This window comes from Protomyctophum parallelum, assembly GCF_964188405.1.
Source record: "Protomyctophum parallelum genome assembly, chromosome: 1".
Lineage (NCBI taxonomy): Eukaryota > Metazoa > Chordata > Actinopteri > Myctophiformes > Myctophidae > Protomyctophum > Protomyctophum parallelum.
In genome coordinates this window covers 30,105,964-30,125,090 of record NC_139697.1, presented here as the reverse complement: position 1 = coordinate 30,125,090, position 19,127 = coordinate 30,105,964, and the positions used below count along the sequence as shown (strand labels likewise).

The window sequence follows — 19,127 nt, the reverse complement described above, 5'->3', positions numbered from 1 at the left end:
CACCATCTCCCCTGACTGCAAATGTGAAGAGATTTCTGTATATTAATTGCAGGTTTATAACATGTGGCAGTTTTAGATTCTAGAATTCAGTCATAGTTGCAAATACGTTGGTTTAAAGACAGTCAATTACCACTATAGCGTAATCAGAGGTTATTGTTAGAAGATACAATAGATCCTTTTCAAAGTAGAGTAGGAAAATTTAGCTTTTGTGTTGGATATAAATACAAACATTTGTTTTTTGTTGGCTTGCGTGCACCACCTTTTCACAATTTCGCACCAATTTGGCACCAAGCCCAGGACACTTATCTATGAGACATTACTCCCTGGGGTGAGCACTTACCGTCACCGCAGTCTCACTATAGCAACCATAAACTAGAGAGGTGGACGCACAAAGATGCACAAGCAATTACTAAGGGGGAAATAAAAGGAGAACACTGATGCATGTAAAATGGCTACTACTTTTTACTCTTTTTATTTAGGTACTGTATGTGGACCTGCTGAATATTGTTTTCTGACAAAAAACTATTTTTCTGACAAATAACCACCTGTTTAACACAGTTTAATGGAAACCCAAGTCGGTAGTATTACCACCCATGACCAAAATTTGAATTTAAAAACAAAATGCCAGACACCAGAATGTTTAAATGCCTGAAATGTAAGTTCATTTAGATTAGAATAACTCCAAAATTTGTATTAAAACCTTTATTCCTCAAAAGGGCCAGGATCTGTACATTGGCAAGAGATGACAGAACTTGGTGGTTAAATTACTTTCACAATGTTAGTCTAGAGTAGATCTGGAAACATAAAAAAAGAAAAGTATGAGAAAGAATGAGAGCCCCTCTCAGCAGTCCTCATTCTATGGTGGCATTGGTCCTCTCATAGGAACACGAGGTGGAGCTCCAGGGGGTCTTGGTGGCATTGGTGGCCCTCTCTGGAAGCCGAACGGAGGAGGACGAGGAGGGCCGCTGGCATAGCCAGGTGGAGGCATGGGCGGAGGTGGGCCTCTCATACCCGGATGCATGGGATGACCTAGTGAGTATAGGAGGGGGGGGGGGGGGGGGGGGATTGAATAATCTACTGCAACTACCACATCCAGGATTTACAGTATATAGATCACGGGTTCCCAAACAGTGGGTCGAAACCCATTTGTGGGACATTTATATAAAAACATTATCAAAAAAGCTTAGGTTTTCATGAATTAATAACAAATGTAATGATTTTTCAAAGTAATGTCTTCGACAATCGAAACAAATCGAAAGCCGTTCTAGAAGGTCACAACGAGCACGAAACGATGCGTTGTGAGCTTGTAGATGTGCTATTTTCACTAAATTGGTCCTGGCTGGGGGAATGTATAATTTAATTTCTCTTTTGGGTCATGGGCTAAAACGTTTGGGAACCACTGGTATAGATTATACTTGAAAATACTTTGTCATCTGTAATCATCAATCTGTTATTTCATCAATGTTGCATATAAACCAGGGGTGGGCAACCTTTTTGGGCACATTGATCACATAGCAGTTTTCCAAGGCTGGGGTGATCACCCAGTGGCAGACAGTGAATACACCCATTGCTTAGCATAGGTTGCTAATTATAATAACAAAATAGCTCAGCAGGAAGTCTAGCCACGGACAGAATACACAGATGCGTTTCGGTGTCAAGCCTACCTCGGCATGCCGCATGCATTTGGGGTAATGCGTGTCACTGAGGAAGGCTTGGTGACTGCAGTCACTTTTACGACTTTTAAGTAATTACTTTTGAATCTTTGTTGCTTAGGTAGGGGCGGCGGTGGCTCAGGGGTAGAGTGCCTGGATGGTAACCGTAAGGTTGCCAGTTCGAACCCGGGCTCCCCCAGAGTTACTGTCGAAGTGTCCTTGAACAAGACACTGAACCCCTAATTGCTCCCGATGTGCTAGTTGGTGCCTTGCATGGTTTCCGCTGCCATCGGTGTATGAATGGGTGAATGTAATGCACAATCTCTGTAAAGCGCCTTGGATAAAGGCGCTATATAAATGCACCATTTACCATTTACCATTTAAGCATGTTTTACCAACATTTTAGCAGAGCTCATTCTGATTCTAGACTGCAATTAATTATGGCTTAATATGTGCAGGGGGAAAAAAGTGCTGTGTGTCATATACTGTATACAGCTGATAACATTCATTAAGTCAAATCACTGAGCACCTTTTTTAATATTTAAATTATCTGGAGGGAATGATATAATGACAATTATTGTGTGCTAGTGATTGCTTCCCCAACAGCCTTAGGTGAAACGATGCCATCCAGAGAGCTTTGCATTATTTGTTTTTGTTATTATACTCATTACACTGGACTTTTTTGTAAAGTCTGTTTTAAAAAGCTCTGATGTATGTACTAATGCACTTTTGCCCAAGACAAATTTCCCCTTGTGGGACAATAAAGTATATCTCATCTCATATCTCATCTCAAATACCCAAAGAAGCCTCAGAAGAAGCATGTAAACAGAAGGCAGACAATAAACAAGCCATATGGATGATGCATGGTTTGGTTTCATAATAGAAGAGTGGTAATTCTCCAGTAGATGCTACACATGACACAAGCAGAGCTTTGATATCATGGTGATGGCAATTTTCTAATTACAAAAGGAACAAACTTTTGTTGGAAAGCAAATTATTCTCTTCAACTACACTGACATTTTAAGGAAGTGGAGTAGAGTTTGGCCGCTACGCAGCCCTCACACCTACGTCGCACCGCCCATCCGACCAATATGTCTGAGTCATAATGTCTGGGGATTGGTCAGAGTACCCAATACCATTGTACCCATCTGTGTCCCTTTGTCCTATCTGGGATGTCATCTGTGATTTGGTATATTATGTAGAAGAGGAAGAAGAGAAAGCTACACTTTTGAAGTGAGCGGCACCTTTTATCATGATGATGATGTATGCTGATGAGAACGTCATCATACATCAGCCAATCAAAGTCAGACAGAAATACACACAAAGCTGTACATTGGAGTGGCTAGTGCAGCTCAAAAACGTACTACAGTGGGTAGGTAACCACACTAATAATAGAAAGGCCTAAGTGTGAACAGCGGACACATTAGCATGGGCTAGAAACCCTAATATTATGCAATACTATACATCTATTAAATATTATTGTAACCCGATACAATGTTTTCTGCATTTATCCTGACAAACAAAAACGACAACTAAAAAAGATTTGAGATTCACTGAGAGTATAGTACTTACCCATCGGGGGACCATGACCATATGGTCCTCTGGGTGGCATGCCCATCTGTGGGTGACCGTGTGGGGGCATGCCAGGCGGTGGTGCCCGGTGCTGCTGAGAACCTGGTGGAGCAGGGGGCGGTGGTACCATTCCAGGAGGTCCATGACCATGTCCATGATGTGGCATTCCCATCGGAGGCATTCCTGTGGGATACAAACAATGACAATGACTCCATAACTTGCTTTGCATGACAGTCACTTTGCGTGACAGTCACAGACATTTCACAATGGCTGTTCAATCCTGTGCGGTTGTGAAATTGGAAGCGTTCTTCTTACCTGGGTGCATGCCGCCCGGTGGAAAGGGAGGAGGTCCAGGTGGAGGCCCTGACCCAGCCGCGTTTGGTTGTTGTCCCCCTTGGTTTGGGGGCATGGACATAGGCGGCATCCCTGGGGGCATTGATCCTGGGGGAGGTACAGGAGGAAAGGCTCCGGGTGGCGGCATGCCTGTGGGGGAGGATAATCATACCGTTTATTAGAGAGCACAGTAAGCCAATATGATGCACATGCATTTATGAACGAACATTACATTTCATGCTCTTCCATTTATGTGGTTAGTAACCTAGTCCATTTTTGGCGATGAGTGCAGCCAAATTATATGCAGACTTTTGGGTTAGTTTTGGACAGTGATTTAATCCTATTGGCATGTGGTGCACTGTGACAACCTGATCATTTACGACCAGCACCCGACCGACATGGAATTGTTACTAACCAACAACAACTATGAGAAGTTGAGGTTTAAGCTGTAAAATAGCTATGTATTGTGTGCTAATAACACACCATACATTCCCTGAATTAAGGACGGTCATGGGGTGCAATCATAGAGTAATAAAAGGATAGAGGCCGAACCGGAGCGACAGTTGCTCAGTGGCCTTTTGAAGCACCCGGAAGAACGGTCTACTTCCAAAATTTGGTGCCCAAAATGCGGAAGTGCAAACAAGCGCTCAATGTTAAACCCAAGCTGCAAGGGGGTTTCCTCGTCAAAAAACCACTGGTCCGCCTGCAGTCCCAACTCTTACCAGTAGGCCCGAGCGCTTCAACGTTGGAGAGCCTCTCTGGGGGCTTGGGTTTGGCTTTTTTGGGCATTTTATTTTGAAGTTTCACTCCGAAACGGAAAGAGGTTTTTAACCAATGAGAGCGTCGAATCCCTTCAGGCTATGGGACGTCCACTACATGTGCGACATGTGCACGCGTGTGCAGTTTGTTTACAAGTCACAGAGAGACGGGCAGCAAAGCTCGTGACTTACTCGAACATATTTTAGCGTGATGATTAAGTTTAAAACGAGTAATACACTGTTTGGATGTAATTTTGAATGAGATTAAAAACGGAGTAGTCCTTTAAGCAAAACCAGCTGTGTTGGAGGACAATGAAGCATGGTAATCAAACTGGCGACTGGCGAGCTTTATTTTTATTGGCTTTTATTGATGTGGGCCTTGACACGTCATCACGCAGCACGTTTTCAGGAAGTAATTAAACAAATATTTGTATGGATTTTTGATATAAAAAACACACAAAAATGAAAGAATTGAGAATTTGCCCATTTTTTGGCATCCATTATTATGTATGCCCATATGATGACCACGGATATGGTCTAAATATGGTTTCATTTCACTACACCTTTAATCTTAGTTAAAACTAGTAATACAGTGTCTGGATGTCATCGAGAATGAGATTAAAAACAGTAGTTCTGAATCTGTAATCAAAATCAGCTGTGTTTGGACGAACGCACAGCGATAGGAATAAACCAGGTGAATGAAATCAAGATTAATTTTTATTCATGCAGGACTCGACACGTCATCACGTTGTTGTTTAAAGGAAGTGATTCAAATGAGATTTTTATGGACTTTTGATATATAAAAAAGTCCTTTCTAAGTTCTGTATGTTCTACTGTTGTGTCTTTGCCGGTGTGTGTGCCCAGGGCAGCGTAGCCACTGGCTAGAGATCCCTTGCCCCCATTTTGAAACTAGCTCCTTGGCCTACACACTTCCACTCGGTTTGAGCATAGATGTATAAATAATAGAGGGCACTGGATCAAAAAGGGCCATAACCTTAAGGGCTGTAAGCAATAATCATGACGAGTCTTGACAACATATCCTATAGCCCTGACTGAATGTTGGTGTTTATATGAAAAACAGGCTTCCACGTCGTTTGCATATGCTGACAGGCAGATGGACAAAGGTTTCCTTAATATATGATAGGATAAACAAGTGAAACAAGCACTAGCTAGTGCCCCTATTTATATTGATCAATATGAATATTACCACCAGGTGCCCTTCACTTCACCCGAGTGTGATTTTGTCCAGCTTTTGGTGTATGCATGTGCAAACACAAACTACACTACACAAACATTAAATGCCATTGACAATGAATGAACAATTTTGAGTGTTTGTGTAAACACAAACATTGCATAACACAAACATTGATGACGAAGGCGAGGACGTAAATTCTGATTGGCTGGAATTAGATGATGTACGATGATAAGACTCACTTCACATGGGTGTGATTTTTAGAAACCAAATTACGTTGGTAACATAGGACACAATAACTGTAGCATCACGTTAGTTCAGGCAGATGCATAAGTCAAGCACCCATCAGTATTTCATTCACTGGTACAGCTGATAAGAATAAGCAACTCCTCATCCAATCATAAACTGACAGCTCACACTCCTCTGCTGATATGCCATGCCATTTGCGGTGCTATCGTCTCAGCAAACTCTTTCAACCACCCCAACCATCTCCTATCTCAGAATATCTCAGAATTGTGTGGTTCATACTATAATTTCATGCTATAATTTCATATTATGTTAATCATGTGGGGGTTATAGTGCTGCGCCCACAGACAGCTCACTCATATAACTCGCACCGATTCATTGGGGAGCTTCACCAAGTGCAGAACAACAAATTATTTTAATTTACTGCAATATTAAGTCTCTCTGACTGAGCTTTTTTTCTCTATAATAACAAAAAACCTACACAATGATTGAAGTATAAAATAAAGGAGCACAGTGGTTTGGCCCTACCTGGCATGGGCATCCCTGACCCCAGTGTGGTAAGGACGGGCGTTGGTGCACTGGGTGGTGGTGGTGCATCTGCAAACAACTGGTGGGGTCTGTCGGCCTGGGAGAGGGGGTTCTGGGCTGCCAGGAGGCGCTCAGCCGCTGAGCCATGCCGTTCACCTTTAGAATCTTTCTTGAATGCGTAAGACACTGTGATGGGCCTGTTGCAGAGGTACTGGCCGTTCATAGCCTCAATGGCCGCATCCGATGCATCAAAACTGGCAAAATTGATGAAGGCGTACCCCTTGGAGTTACCAGTGTCTGGGTCACGCATGATTTTGGGTGTCTGAAGGATTACGCCGAAGGCACTGAAAGTATCGTAGAGCAGCTTCTCGTCAATTTCTGGATCCAGATTACCGATGAAGATGTTAGCTCCCACATCCAGGTTTTTGTTGTGTGCAGAAGCCTTATTGACTCGAATGGGCTTGCCATACAGTTTAATCATGTTCATAATTTTGATGGCATAGTCAGCATCCTCTTCACTAAGGAACTCCACGAATCCATAGCCTGGGAGAGGAAAAGGGTTAGTTGGTAAACTTTGCCAAGTAGAACTCAATAGCCTATTTCACCACACGAGACACAGGAGTACTTAGAATGTTAAATATCACAGTAAAACTGCAGCAGGAGTCACACTTGTAGATCTGCTATTTTTCTGTATGACAAGATGGACTGATACAAAACAAAAAACAACCCCCCCACCCCCCCACAACCACGGATTTTGATGGTCCAATGTAAGCAATAATACTCACCCTGATGTTGTCCAGTAACTCTGTCTTTGGGCATGTGTGTGTTGACCACAGGGCCAGCTTGCAGGAATAGTTCCCATAGTAATGGCTCTGACACTTTCTCATCCAAACCACCCACATACACTGTGGCATCTGTAGTGGAGCACAAACAATTATGTTTATAATGGCTGCCATGGTTGATGGGAGGGATAAAGGAGAGGTGGGCAGTGGGCACCAGGGTCATCTAGTCACGTAAAATTGGCTATTTTGTCCAAAATATTTAAAAATACAATATTTGAAAAAGAGTCTAAAGTAAACTAGTAACATAGACATGATTAGAACATGTTTAAACATTCGACAATTAAGGTCTAACATATCTACAATAATAATTGTTAAATTGTCATTTTGGGGCATAAACAATAAGTTTAAGGATCAAATTAAGTCTGATAATGATATAACGTCCACATCATGTATACTTTATATTACTTGAGACAAACTTTCAAATATTTTATGTCTTAACATTTTGGACAAAATAGGCAATTGTACACAGAGGTGCCCAGATTTCCCTACAAGCGCCCACCTATCTAGCCCTGGTCCAAGGCTTACAGCGAGCCTCTCTCTGACGCCTTGTGGAAGTACCTTCCACAGCCCTCTGGTCATATTTCCACTTCCGTGCGCTGTTTTTCTAATACCAGCAAATAAACAAAACGACGTAACCACTCACCGAAACAAAGCCTGCTAGACCTTGGTAAAAGTCCTGAATTGAACTACAGTAACGCTATCCTACACTCGCGAACCGCCAGGATCACATTACTGGCGTTTTGCGAGTGTAGGATAGCGTTACCGCAGTTAAATTCAGGGTACATTGTGTTATTAAAATGGCACAAAGTGCATTTTAGAGAGAAACTGGGGACCTGAGACGCTTCCCAGGTTCGAGATTAGACTTTTACCAAGGTCTAGCAGGCTTTGTTTTGGTGAGTGGTTACGTCGTTTTGTTTATTTGCTGGTATTAGAAAAACAGCGCACGGGAGTGGAAATATGACCAGAGGGCTGTGGAAGGTACTTCGACAAGGCGTCAGAGAGAGGCTCGCTGTAAGCCTTGGACCAGGGCTACCACCTAGCCCCTCTCGGAACCCTACATAAAGCTTTTCTGAAATTTTTATGAGTTTTATGTAGGGTCCCTGTTCATGACTATATTTTCGTATGGGAATTCTGGAACGCGGATGATAAACATGCTCTCTAAGATCGAATCTGCGGCGTTAGACGGCCTTTTTTTGTTTGCGTTATTCTGAATTCGGGAACTTTAAGTACCTATACATTCCGCTGCGAATATCTCCTGTGGCGCGGAAGCCGTTAAGTATTTGTCTTTGTTTGACCGATTTGGTCGCTGTATTTCTTCTTGTTTGTTTACCGTTTATTGTACCGCCTCCCGGTGTGCGGTTGGCTTGTGCCGGCTACGGTCCCTGCCTCTGATCTGCTCTGTCATAGCTATAGCGCCACTAGCTAGCCAGATAGGCGGTACAATGAGGTGTCAATAAACAAGGAAGGTAGAGAAGAATCAAAGCGACCAAATCGGTCAAACAAAGATTAAAAATACTTAACGGCTTCCGCGCCACAGGAGATATTCGCAGCGGCATGTATGGGTACTTATACTTCACATATTCAGAAACCCTCACACGAAAAAATGTCGTCAAAGAGCGCAGAGAGGCCATAAACACGTTGTTTATGTTTTATGTATGGCTGCGTACCAGGTGGCAGGATACTGCTGGAACAGGACCCAATGGTCTGTGTCGTCAAAAAGTCAGAAACTTCAGTACCATTGGGTTCTGCTTGGAGGGCTAGGCTACCACCTATCCTGAATTCCTGATGCGATAACACAGCAAGTTACGAAAACAACTAAGTTTGACATTTGCATATCTAGGTACGAAAGTAAAAGTCAAACTCGATAAAAAATACATCTATGATAGTCTTGAGATCCAAGACTACAGAGGAGAGGGATATTCAACTAGCCGGCAGTTTCAAGCTGCTTTCAAAGCTGATGTTAGCTTAGCAATAGCATGCTGTTCAAAATGAGTTCATTCATACAGAGGCGGCCTACAGTACGACTCTAATTTTATAGACATAACTTAATGTGTCGCATTTTTCATCAATATTAACGACACCAACAATACGTTGTTTATGATAAATCGCTACACCACGTAGTACTAACTAGCTAAATAAACTAGGAACAGCCGACCTCCATGTGAAACGTTACTCCATGGCTTATCACACAGCTATTATTAAGGAAGCTCTTAATAAAACTAGGTACATTATCAATAAAGCTGGTAAAAAGACTTTACGGGCGTGTGGTCTGCACAAAAACCAATGTGAGGCAAAACAAAAATTCCACACAAACAGTTATTTGTTATGTTACCTTGATTTCGCTCAGAAATTGGTCCCGCCGCCATGTTGAATGAACGCAGAGCGAGCGTGAGCGTCCGTCCACAATGTGTTTATGCCCCGCCTCTTCCGCTGTTGGTGGCGGAAATTCCATGGGCATTTGTTCTCCTTTATTTTTTACAACAATAAATTATTCAAATACATTTACATATAAAATGTGCTCTATTATTTATTGTATTAACTGTGTATTCAATATCTGATATCCTTAGTAAAGGGAAGTAATACATTATGGACTATGCTGAATCACAACAGGTAGTTCAACAAACCAGTGAAACCATGTGCAACCCCGATTCGGCTCAAACAAGGGATTAAATTAATTTATCTTCTATGCCACTAAAATGTGGAACGCCCTACCAACAGCCATTAAGTGATGGGAATCCCTAGACTCCTTCAAAACTGTTCTCAAAGAGCACAGGTCTACAGACGGATGCAATTCAAAACTGGCCCGTGAAAACAAGTCAATAATAAAGTCTCAATCAATTAATCAATCAATTGGATAGTAGCCTAATTACTTTGGCTGGTTATGACACACATGCAGAATTTTTGTCTGTGTTCTACTGAATCTACTCCACAAGTCATACAGGCACAGCTACAAGACCGTAGTATTGAATACTAAAATAATTTACATCACAAAAACTTCTAATTGCTGCTTTATTACATTTTATAAATCTGCTGACGGTGAAGTAGAACACGCCTCAAATTGGCCATAGAAAATACATAGGCTATAATAGGAGTTGTATCACACAAAATGTTGTTTTTATTATAAAATAACACTGTATAAAACTCATATAAACCAAAATATTGGTGAATAAATCATGCATCATTGAAAGCCAAAGTTTTGTATAAAATGGACAGTAACAAGAAAAAATATATAAGCTTACAAATGCTTATGTTTGTTTAACATTGTATAAAAAGCAAAGACGTAACAGATTGGTCATAAAGGAATAACATGTAAGATGTTTATAATATCAGGGAGTTAATGGCTTAAAAAGTTGTATTACAATCGTACAAGAGAAATGTGAAGACAAAAGAAAATGTCTAACGTCTTAACAAGATACAACCCACTGTGTAGCTTCTTAATCACGTTTCTGTTTAAATTTCACATAGTCTGGATCAGGGTCTCAAAGAAAAATTGTGCCATTTCAGTGGCTTTAGCATGAAATATCGGACTGAAATTACGTTTGCTAAATATATACGGAGCATAATTCTCAACATATTTTGGCAGGCTCTTTATCTCTTTTAGCACTACTGTATGGCAATCTGTGAGGTGTGTAATTCTAAATTACAGTATTAATTTAATTAGTGGCAACATTGTGTCCTTTAAACTGGGTGGCATTACACTTAGCCATGTTTCTATTGGTAAACATTTCATACGCTGAGAAGTAAACTGTTTTTGTGAAATAATAAAAACAATTAAAAGTCCAAAAAGTAATTAAAAAAAGGAATGGAATGGAATCTAATGCAATTTACTAATGCCACTTTAAAGCCAGTATGTAGACTACAATATAGCTACATTTTCAATGTACATTTCAAAAGATTATGACAAAATATGTATAAATGCAGAGTAAAGTTGTCATACTGTATACAGTAGACTTTTGAGTTGTTCAATAATGTACATAACCATAAGGTAGTCAAATGCAGCCCAAAATAATAAAATAAAAGTCTGTGAAACTCAAAAACAGCCCTAAATATTTGTGTTGACTTTGCATCTAAACACTGTAACTGAAAAGGGTAGCTAACTCAGACAGCACTTGAGGGTACCTTGAACCTTGAATGACATATATTACTGAGATACCGGTACTGAGATACTGAGAGTTCATTTCCAAGGTAGTTTGTAAAAAACATTGAGTCCATTATTTAGCAGTTATAAAAAAGGCACATCAACCAAGTAAAGAACAGCAATGTGATGATACAATCTGACTACAATCATAATTGTTAACTGCTTAGTCACCTCCTCAGTATGCAATGAGCTGCTACCACACAGCATTTCACAAGCACTAAGCTATCATTCATCAATATAATATTCGTCTTCAACTCAAAAAACTCTTGCCCAGATTTACCTTTTTAGCAGAACCATATGTCAAACCTCAATTACAAAACACAACCACTACTGGACAATACCTTCATGAGTGCAAGAAATACAATCAGAAATCAAATGGTAGGATATCAGATTTAAATGAACAAAAAAGTTATTATGATCCTTCGACTTCGACTAATGTCGAATGTATGTATGTTCAGAAACATATTTTTGTCCCATTGACTCGCAACAGCACCGCTAACAAATCCTTCTCAGTAACCAAACTGTAAATGCAAGTGCAGTTTGGGTGTACTCTCAACACCTACAGAGTCATAATTAATGTTAAAAGCACATTGCAAGTAGATGTTTAAATCCCTGCCTACATTTAAGTTGACAACATAAACCTTTTCAAATTACACAAAAAACACACTACTCCTTTTTGACCCCAGGACACTGACAGTGTCAGAATTATAACACCAATTCTTGCCAAGAGACTACATTTACAACACTTAAAGGCCCTTAGTTGGAATAACTGATAGTGTACATTATGCCCCTCTCATACATATAACACTTAAAAAAATATCTATATGCCTTCATACACACACATATATATATATAAAGAAAACATCTGGATGGTTCACTGCTTGCCCTTTCGGTTAACTGACTATTTGCCGAAGTACAATCAGTTAATACTTTTGCCTCAAGCCCCAAAAGCTACTTTCCAAGAGTCAATGATTGTTTACATACACTTATATTATTCATGACACCCTACTATTCCACTCAATGCTAACATTATAAATTTAGAATAGCAGTGCTAAGGTCACGTGGCAATTATTAAACTCAAATATAATAAGCGGAATATGATTAGCCAGGAAACTGGTAGGTTAACATTTTCTACCCCTTAATATTGGTTGAAGTCAGGTAGATATTTTGTTCATTCATAGATGATCAACATATTTTTGGCCAATGACCTTAAATGGGAAATGAACCAGTATATTTTTTATGTAAACACTGTCAATGATTTCAGAGTGACTAGATCAAAACTCTTCTGTTTTCTAGTAGGGATCATTCTAATCGGCTGGATTTGGCTTGATGTTTATCCTGCCACATGCCCAGTACATTCACTGACGAAAGGCAGGCTTTGTCTCTCTAGCTCAGCAATATAAAACTTTGATTCACTGCATCGTTAAAATAATGACACTGGATAGAACGTGCGAACATACACCTGTTGTTATGCCAAGCATACTTAAGGCTCATACATAGTCTGGATTTTCGGTGGTGGGGTGACCACCAAACTACAAAATGACGTCACGAGCCGCGGTGAAGAGCAAACCACCGCCACCTTCTCTCTGTTTTTACTCACCACCACTCAACGTTATTTCAGCTCCGGTGGTCAGCTCACCACCGGAGCGGTGGTCACCTCACCACCGAAAATCCAGACTATGAATAGGCCTTTACAGGTAACTAAAACCGAGCACTATTGTCCTGTGATCACTAGGCACAAAGAGGTAAAACGGCTATAGCAGTAAGCTGAGGACTGATGTGCACAAAAATAAGGCTTGAATATCTGATTCTCCTAACATGATGTAAGATATGAAACCCTAAAAACTCAAATCTTTTTAGATACAAAACCTAAAATATCCCAAAGCTTTTAAGATACAAAACCTAAAAGCTGGGTCAGATCCCACCACCATCATGATCAATACTGGTACCAGCAATCCTACAAAGAAGTGAAGGTGTTTTTCCACAAAGAAGACTTGATCTAGTGCGAGGGGAGCGTAGCACTGTTGGCTGCATTGAGTTGGCCCACAGCTAACATCAGGATGTCTTTCTTCTCCTTGTGAAATCGCAGTTCTCTGCCGGCAAGCCTGGAGTCTTCTAGTTCTCGCTCTGTTGAGGCCAGCTCCTGGCCAATAGTACCAGCAACTCCTTGTTCTCGGTTTACCCAATCAGCAGCCATTTGGGTTCGCATGTCATCATCTAGAGCCCTATGGGAGTAATGAGCCAGCACCTCCTGAAGGTAACGTAAATACGTTAAATGAGAAACATGTACAATTTTAGTATTCACTCAAAAAGCAAGTTGAATGAGTAAAATGGTGGTATAGGTATAGTATGTGTCACATGTGTTACTCTGCACTTTATTGTTATTCGTTGACACTCGTCTCAAGTTGAGAACACGTGCATTCACCCATTAATTAACAAACAAATAGACAAACACACACACAGTACCTGTCGGGAACATTGCCTTTCTCTCATGGCCTTGAGGCTTCCATTCCAATGCAGCAGCTGAAATACTGTCATCAGTTCCTGAAACAGAAACACAGTTAAATCGACGAGACCATGGACGCATGTATACAGTGTTGCACCTCTGATTTCCTTTTAAAGGAAAGTGATAAAAGCTTCTTACATCTGGAAAGACAAATAACTAATCATGGTAATCAGGTTTTTTGGCAATTTCTTTAGATTCAAAGTTGGTAGCCATTGATATTGGATTAACTGGTAACTAAAAAGCAATGTACTAGAGCAATATATAAAAAAAGAGGCAATTCTTCCCAGCTGCTGTCTCTAAACATGTTGTGTGCCAACTATGGAGAAAATATAAATAATGAGCACTCTAATGTATATATTTTACAGTGTGTAACTGTGTATGTAATGACTTTCAAAAAAAGAGAGGAGATCCGCACATCATTATAAAAACTCCTAAAGTGGGAGGAGTTGGGAGCTTTTAAAACGGTGTGCGAATCTCCTCTCTCCGTTCTCATTATTTTTTTGAATCCGGCACCCGTTGAAATGTGCGTGCACCTCTTGATCATTTATGTAATAACTTTCAACATAAGGGTGATTTATACTTTGTTGCATGATGGTGTTGTGCACAAAGAATAGCTGATCTCACAAAGTCACAATGCCTCGCAGCGTGTAGATTGACTATTTGCGGTGCGTTAAATTGCGCACAAAAAAGGATAATAAATCCTTCACTGTTGGACTATCCAGCATAGTGAATGTACTCACACATGCATGAGTAATAGTTCTGCACTCAAAGCAGAATGTTGTTTAGCTTTAGACCAACTACGCCTGAGGTAACTGTATGACCGCAGAGGGCCTGGACTCAGACCCTGCCTAATAGAATAAAATGCTAGTCATGACTATCACACTCACACACATTCCAGATTTACATATAATATGCACCTGAAACTCCAGCATTGATTTTCCTTTGTTGGACTCGAGCATGAAGCGAAATGCCCCAATTCCCGTACTGGGGTTGTCTGCCTCTTCTCTGTTACCCTGTGTATATAGCAAGATGTTGATGTTGATGTTAATGTCTTGTGTGTGTGTGTGTGTGTGTGTACAGAGTCACTCTCTGTGTGTCACTCAGTCAGTGTGTCTGTGTTACTGTGAAACATAGATACAGATATGTTTAGATGGTGGGATCATTCTAATTGGCTGGGACGGATTGGAGTTGACATTTTTTAACACTGAACCTTATGAGTACAGCTTACTTTGAAGCAGGCTAGAGCCTCACACACACTCTTCTCAATGAAGTCATCTGTGATCCGACGGGAGGGATGTTCATTGAAAACAGAGTTCATCAGAGCGATCTTGGCAGCACTGCGTCTTGCCTCTGCCTTGGTTGGACAGAACTATAAACAGTGAACAATTTATGTATTAGCGTTCCAAATTCTCACAGAACTTAGATACAGTATGCAGCCAAATGCTTAAGTGATAGCAGTTGTTTACTTTATTCATCTACTTTAGCCTTTTTGTCACCCCAATATAATCACAACGCTGTTGCATCATATAAGCTTTAACCACCCTTCATGGATCAGTTTAAAAGCTGTACAGGCAGCAGCACGGCACAATCCAGTGTTCATTCTACTCCGAAAGGGTACAAATGGACCTGTAATTGTACTGTATGATGACACAAAATATCTGGTTATCATAAAGCCATCCCGGAACTCTCTCAGACAGTCAATAAATAAATACACTACTTAGAATAAGTACCTGGAAACTCCCAAAACAGCTGCCTCCTGGAAGGCTAACATAGCAAACGTATGGTGGGTTGTTGGATGGAACCATTTCATAAACAACAAGAGCCCCATTCCGGAGATCGGCCCCTCTGGTCAGCTTCATCTGCCAAAACTCCTGTAAAGCCTCCACCACATTAACTGTAAAACACAGCACACACATAGTAAGCTATATCCATCTTGCATTTCAACTTACAGCCCTAAATGAACACTTCCTTAAATTGTGCATTGAAACAGACACAGATTATCATGGCATGTTTCCGCTCAAACTACAAATCTGGAAGAGCAAAGGGGGTCATCACAGAAAACACTGTCAAATATGGATGTCTGGGGTTTTTTTCCTGCTTGGAAAGTATTTAGGTGACTGCCTAGCAGAAAATCCCCTATCTGCTAAGCCAAAAAGGGGGGGGGGGGGAGAAAAGGCCACTGAAGCCTATATTTTATGTGTTTATACTGTGTGGATATATGACCTGTCTACTGTGCATAAAGAAATAACAAAAGACAAAAGCAATTATAACAAACAACTCTGTCATAAACTATTATTTGTGGTGTGCATTGGCCTGCGGAGAGACAAGAGTGCTGTGGACGTTCTCCAACTGTCTGGCTCTCTTTGCCTCTAAGCTCTTCCTTGCTCAGTTCTTACTGTTTGATGCAAACACAGACAGCCAGCTCTTTGGTTCGGAAGACTGATTGGTATCGGTAAGCCTTCGTATTACAGGCCTGAAGTAATCACTCATCTGCCCCATCCTGTTCCTGGTTAAATGACACTAAAATCACATGCATAGATCCGAAAGTTTAACTCATATTTGTGTCCTTCTTGTTATATTGGTTGTAAACAGATGCACGTAAATCAATACATTTTGACTTGGCTTTGACTTGAGACTTAACATAAATATGCACCAAAACAGATTTGATCATAAGCAAATAATGTGCATTTATTTAGTCATTGTGATAAAGATTCGGATTGTCAAATAATATCTTATAGACACACCTTTCACTGTGCTATTGGCCACTTCAAAACACGTTTTCTTTTTTTCATTCCAAGCCATGATCTCTGACTGTAAATTACCAGATCTTCACTAATCAAAGATTTACATATGGGATTAGTATTGATTTACAAATGCAAAATAAAGAACTCCTGCCATTTATTTTTGTAGCACAAATTTGTAGTGGTGTAAAACATTAGTTGGGTGTTCACCCAAAACACTCATCATCCACCACTGCAGAGACACAGGTTAAATTCCAGACAGTAGGCTAGTGCCTCTGGCTTGGCCGGGCACTCCAATTAACACAATTTGGCAATGTTGGCGGGTGGGAATCTCGCAGAGGAACATGTCCTGGACCTCACTGCACTAGCAACCTGTTGGCTGAGGCACCTGTCCAATGGGGGACCTGAGGGAGATAGTGAACCCATGTGTACGTCACACTCCTGGTAAAAGTCTGCCAGGTGAAAAAAGCGGCTGATCGAGCCATGTCTATTGGGGGGGGTGTGTGGATTGGCAGTAACAGGGACCGCAGTACACATAGGGAATATTTGGTATTACAAAATTCGGGAGATGGGGGAACAAAACAAGGTCAACTGTAGCACAGCTATTGAAGACAGATGTTCAATTGATGTTCAAATGTCATTGGTAACATTTGGAGTCCCAACATTCAGTGTCATAACTTTAGACTTACAACCTGGCTTGCAACATCATAAAATGTAATAACAAAATATTAAAATATATCATGTGGAAAATAACATCACTGGATAGAGGCCGACTTTCCCTGTATGATGAAACATAGACCCTCCCATAGAAATCTAATTCGCCTCTAACTCTCCCCATCTCTCTGTCGCCAAGGGGCGAGGGACATAACATATAGGAACACTGATTAAAGCCATGAAATAAGCATAGGGTGTAACAAATTCTTCACCGAAAAGTATGGCATTGCTAAATTCCAATTCCACATTGTCTGTTTGGATATATATAGATACCACTAGTATTAAATCTGAGGTGTCTTGTTTCTTATCAGGCAATATGCATGCTTGTCACATTATAATTATCTACCACTTATACTACCATAATTATTATTCAGTCTGACCCCTTTGACCACAAAGATCATGCAGGGTCATGTACAATAAGAATAGTCAATCATAACTGTCCATCCATAACTTTCCATCCATAGACAATTATACAGTATAGAGACTACTTTTTGAGTATTTATCACATTATTGACACGAAAAAGGTGGTGTGCTCTCCATAGCTATAAAACAGTAGGCTACTTTTGACCACCAGCGGCCAGCCACCACTGTACTACATTATGTATAATATGCCATAATCGGTCATACCAAATACCAAAATTACACACTTGTGAATTCGTAGTGACTGTACAGCGTACACTAGACCCTTAGACTTTCAAATGGCGTATATAACAAGCTAAAAACTGGCCTTGTGGTCCAAATTCCTGAACAGGCATTCCTGCTAGAAGAACTAACAACTTGACACAGGTCAGCAGCACATCTCCACATGAAAAGAAGACATTTGCCACACTGGAACTCTACCTCTGCCATAGCCCTGTGTGTGTTTAGCGAAGCTCCGAACTACAGCCTCCACTGCTTCCTTCAGAACCGCCGGGTTCCCTGGGTTCCCCGCACCGACACCGAGCCCCACGCCGCCCATAGAGCCGTACAAGCTGTGGAACTGTAACGGAGGCGGCGGAGGAGGTGGTCCGGAGGACACGCACAGAGAGGCCGGGGGAGGCAGCAGCGGTGCTATTGGAACCGTCACCCCGGGCCGAAGAGAGGAGCGTAGGGTCCCAGTCGATCCGATACCAAACCCAATCCCTGGCTGGAGTCTCTGTGAGCGGATATTATCAGGGATAGATTCCATTGTCCCCACGTAATGTCTCCAAGTCCAAGAACCCTCGGGATCTAGTTGAAAATGTGCAATGCGTTGTTGTGCGATTCAAAAGTAGGCACTCGCTACGTTTAAAAGCAACTAAAGGCTTGCAGGCTTTCGACAAAGGGGGATGTCGACAAAACAAGCACTTATCCGATGTCTCTTCAAAACAGACCTCTGCTGCTATGCTCTCGTCTCCCTTCTAGATTAGGCTGTTGGATTGTCAATCATGAAAAGGCGGAGAAGAAACCCGAGCCATCGCCTCTTCTTGTCCAGCACACGCAGGTAGATGGCGCTATTGCAGTATCTACCTATCTATCTATGTACAGTATGCAACGCCTGTACCGTCCGTTACTGTATAGTACGATCAGTAAACTACAGCTTGTGCTGAAGATAACGTCTGACTTCACCCCACTTCACCCAGGCACACACGCCACCCAGTGTTCAAATCAAAACTAAAGGAGTGGTTATACCAAACGGTGGTTCGGGCCCGGGGCCCATTTGTATGGGGTACTACTAGTACTACCGTACTGGCGTAGGCTACTCACAAGTAAATATCCTGTTTATTATAATTATTATTTCACAAGATTTGTTTTATTTATTTCAAAAAAGAAATCACACTTTTTCATGAATAAAGAATGAATTAAATTAATTCATAATTCATAAATAAAAAAAGAAATCCACAAATGTAATAAGCAAAAAAAGTACTGGATAGCAGATCTACAAGG

General features: G+C 41.1%; 2 protein-coding genes across 2 annotated transcripts; both read right to left on the bottom strand.

The window, feature by feature from the left end:
- Positions 1 to 444: 444 nt before the first annotated feature.
- On the bottom strand, positions 445 to 9,524 carry sf3b4 (splicing factor 3b, subunit 4). Its single transcript, XM_083769758.1, has 6 exons — positions 9,456 to 9,524; positions 7,067 to 7,195; positions 6,282 to 6,824; positions 3,540 to 3,707; positions 3,225 to 3,407; positions 445 to 1,029 (listed from the first exon to the last, which is right to left on the bottom strand). Exons 1-6 carry the CDS (start codon positions 9,487 to 9,489, stop codon positions 857 to 859), a joined length of 1,230 nt encoding a protein of 409 aa, XP_083625884.1. The 5' UTR covers positions 9,490 to 9,524; the 3' UTR covers positions 445 to 856.
- A 594-nt stretch (positions 9,525 to 10,118) lies between these two features.
- lix1l (limb and CNS expressed 1 like) lies at positions 10,119 to 18,620 on the bottom strand. The gene is made up of 6 exons (XM_083761324.1): positions 18,063 to 18,620; positions 15,498 to 15,661; positions 14,996 to 15,136; positions 14,685 to 14,780; positions 13,728 to 13,805; positions 10,119 to 13,512 (listed from the first exon to the last, which is right to left on the bottom strand). The coding sequence occupies exons 1-6, from the start codon at positions 18,388 to 18,390 to the stop codon at positions 13,261 to 13,263; spliced, it is 1,059 nt and encodes a 352-aa protein (XP_083617450.1). The 5' UTR covers positions 18,391 to 18,620; the 3' UTR covers positions 10,119 to 13,260.
- Between the last annotated feature and the right edge of the window lie 507 nt (positions 18,621 to 19,127).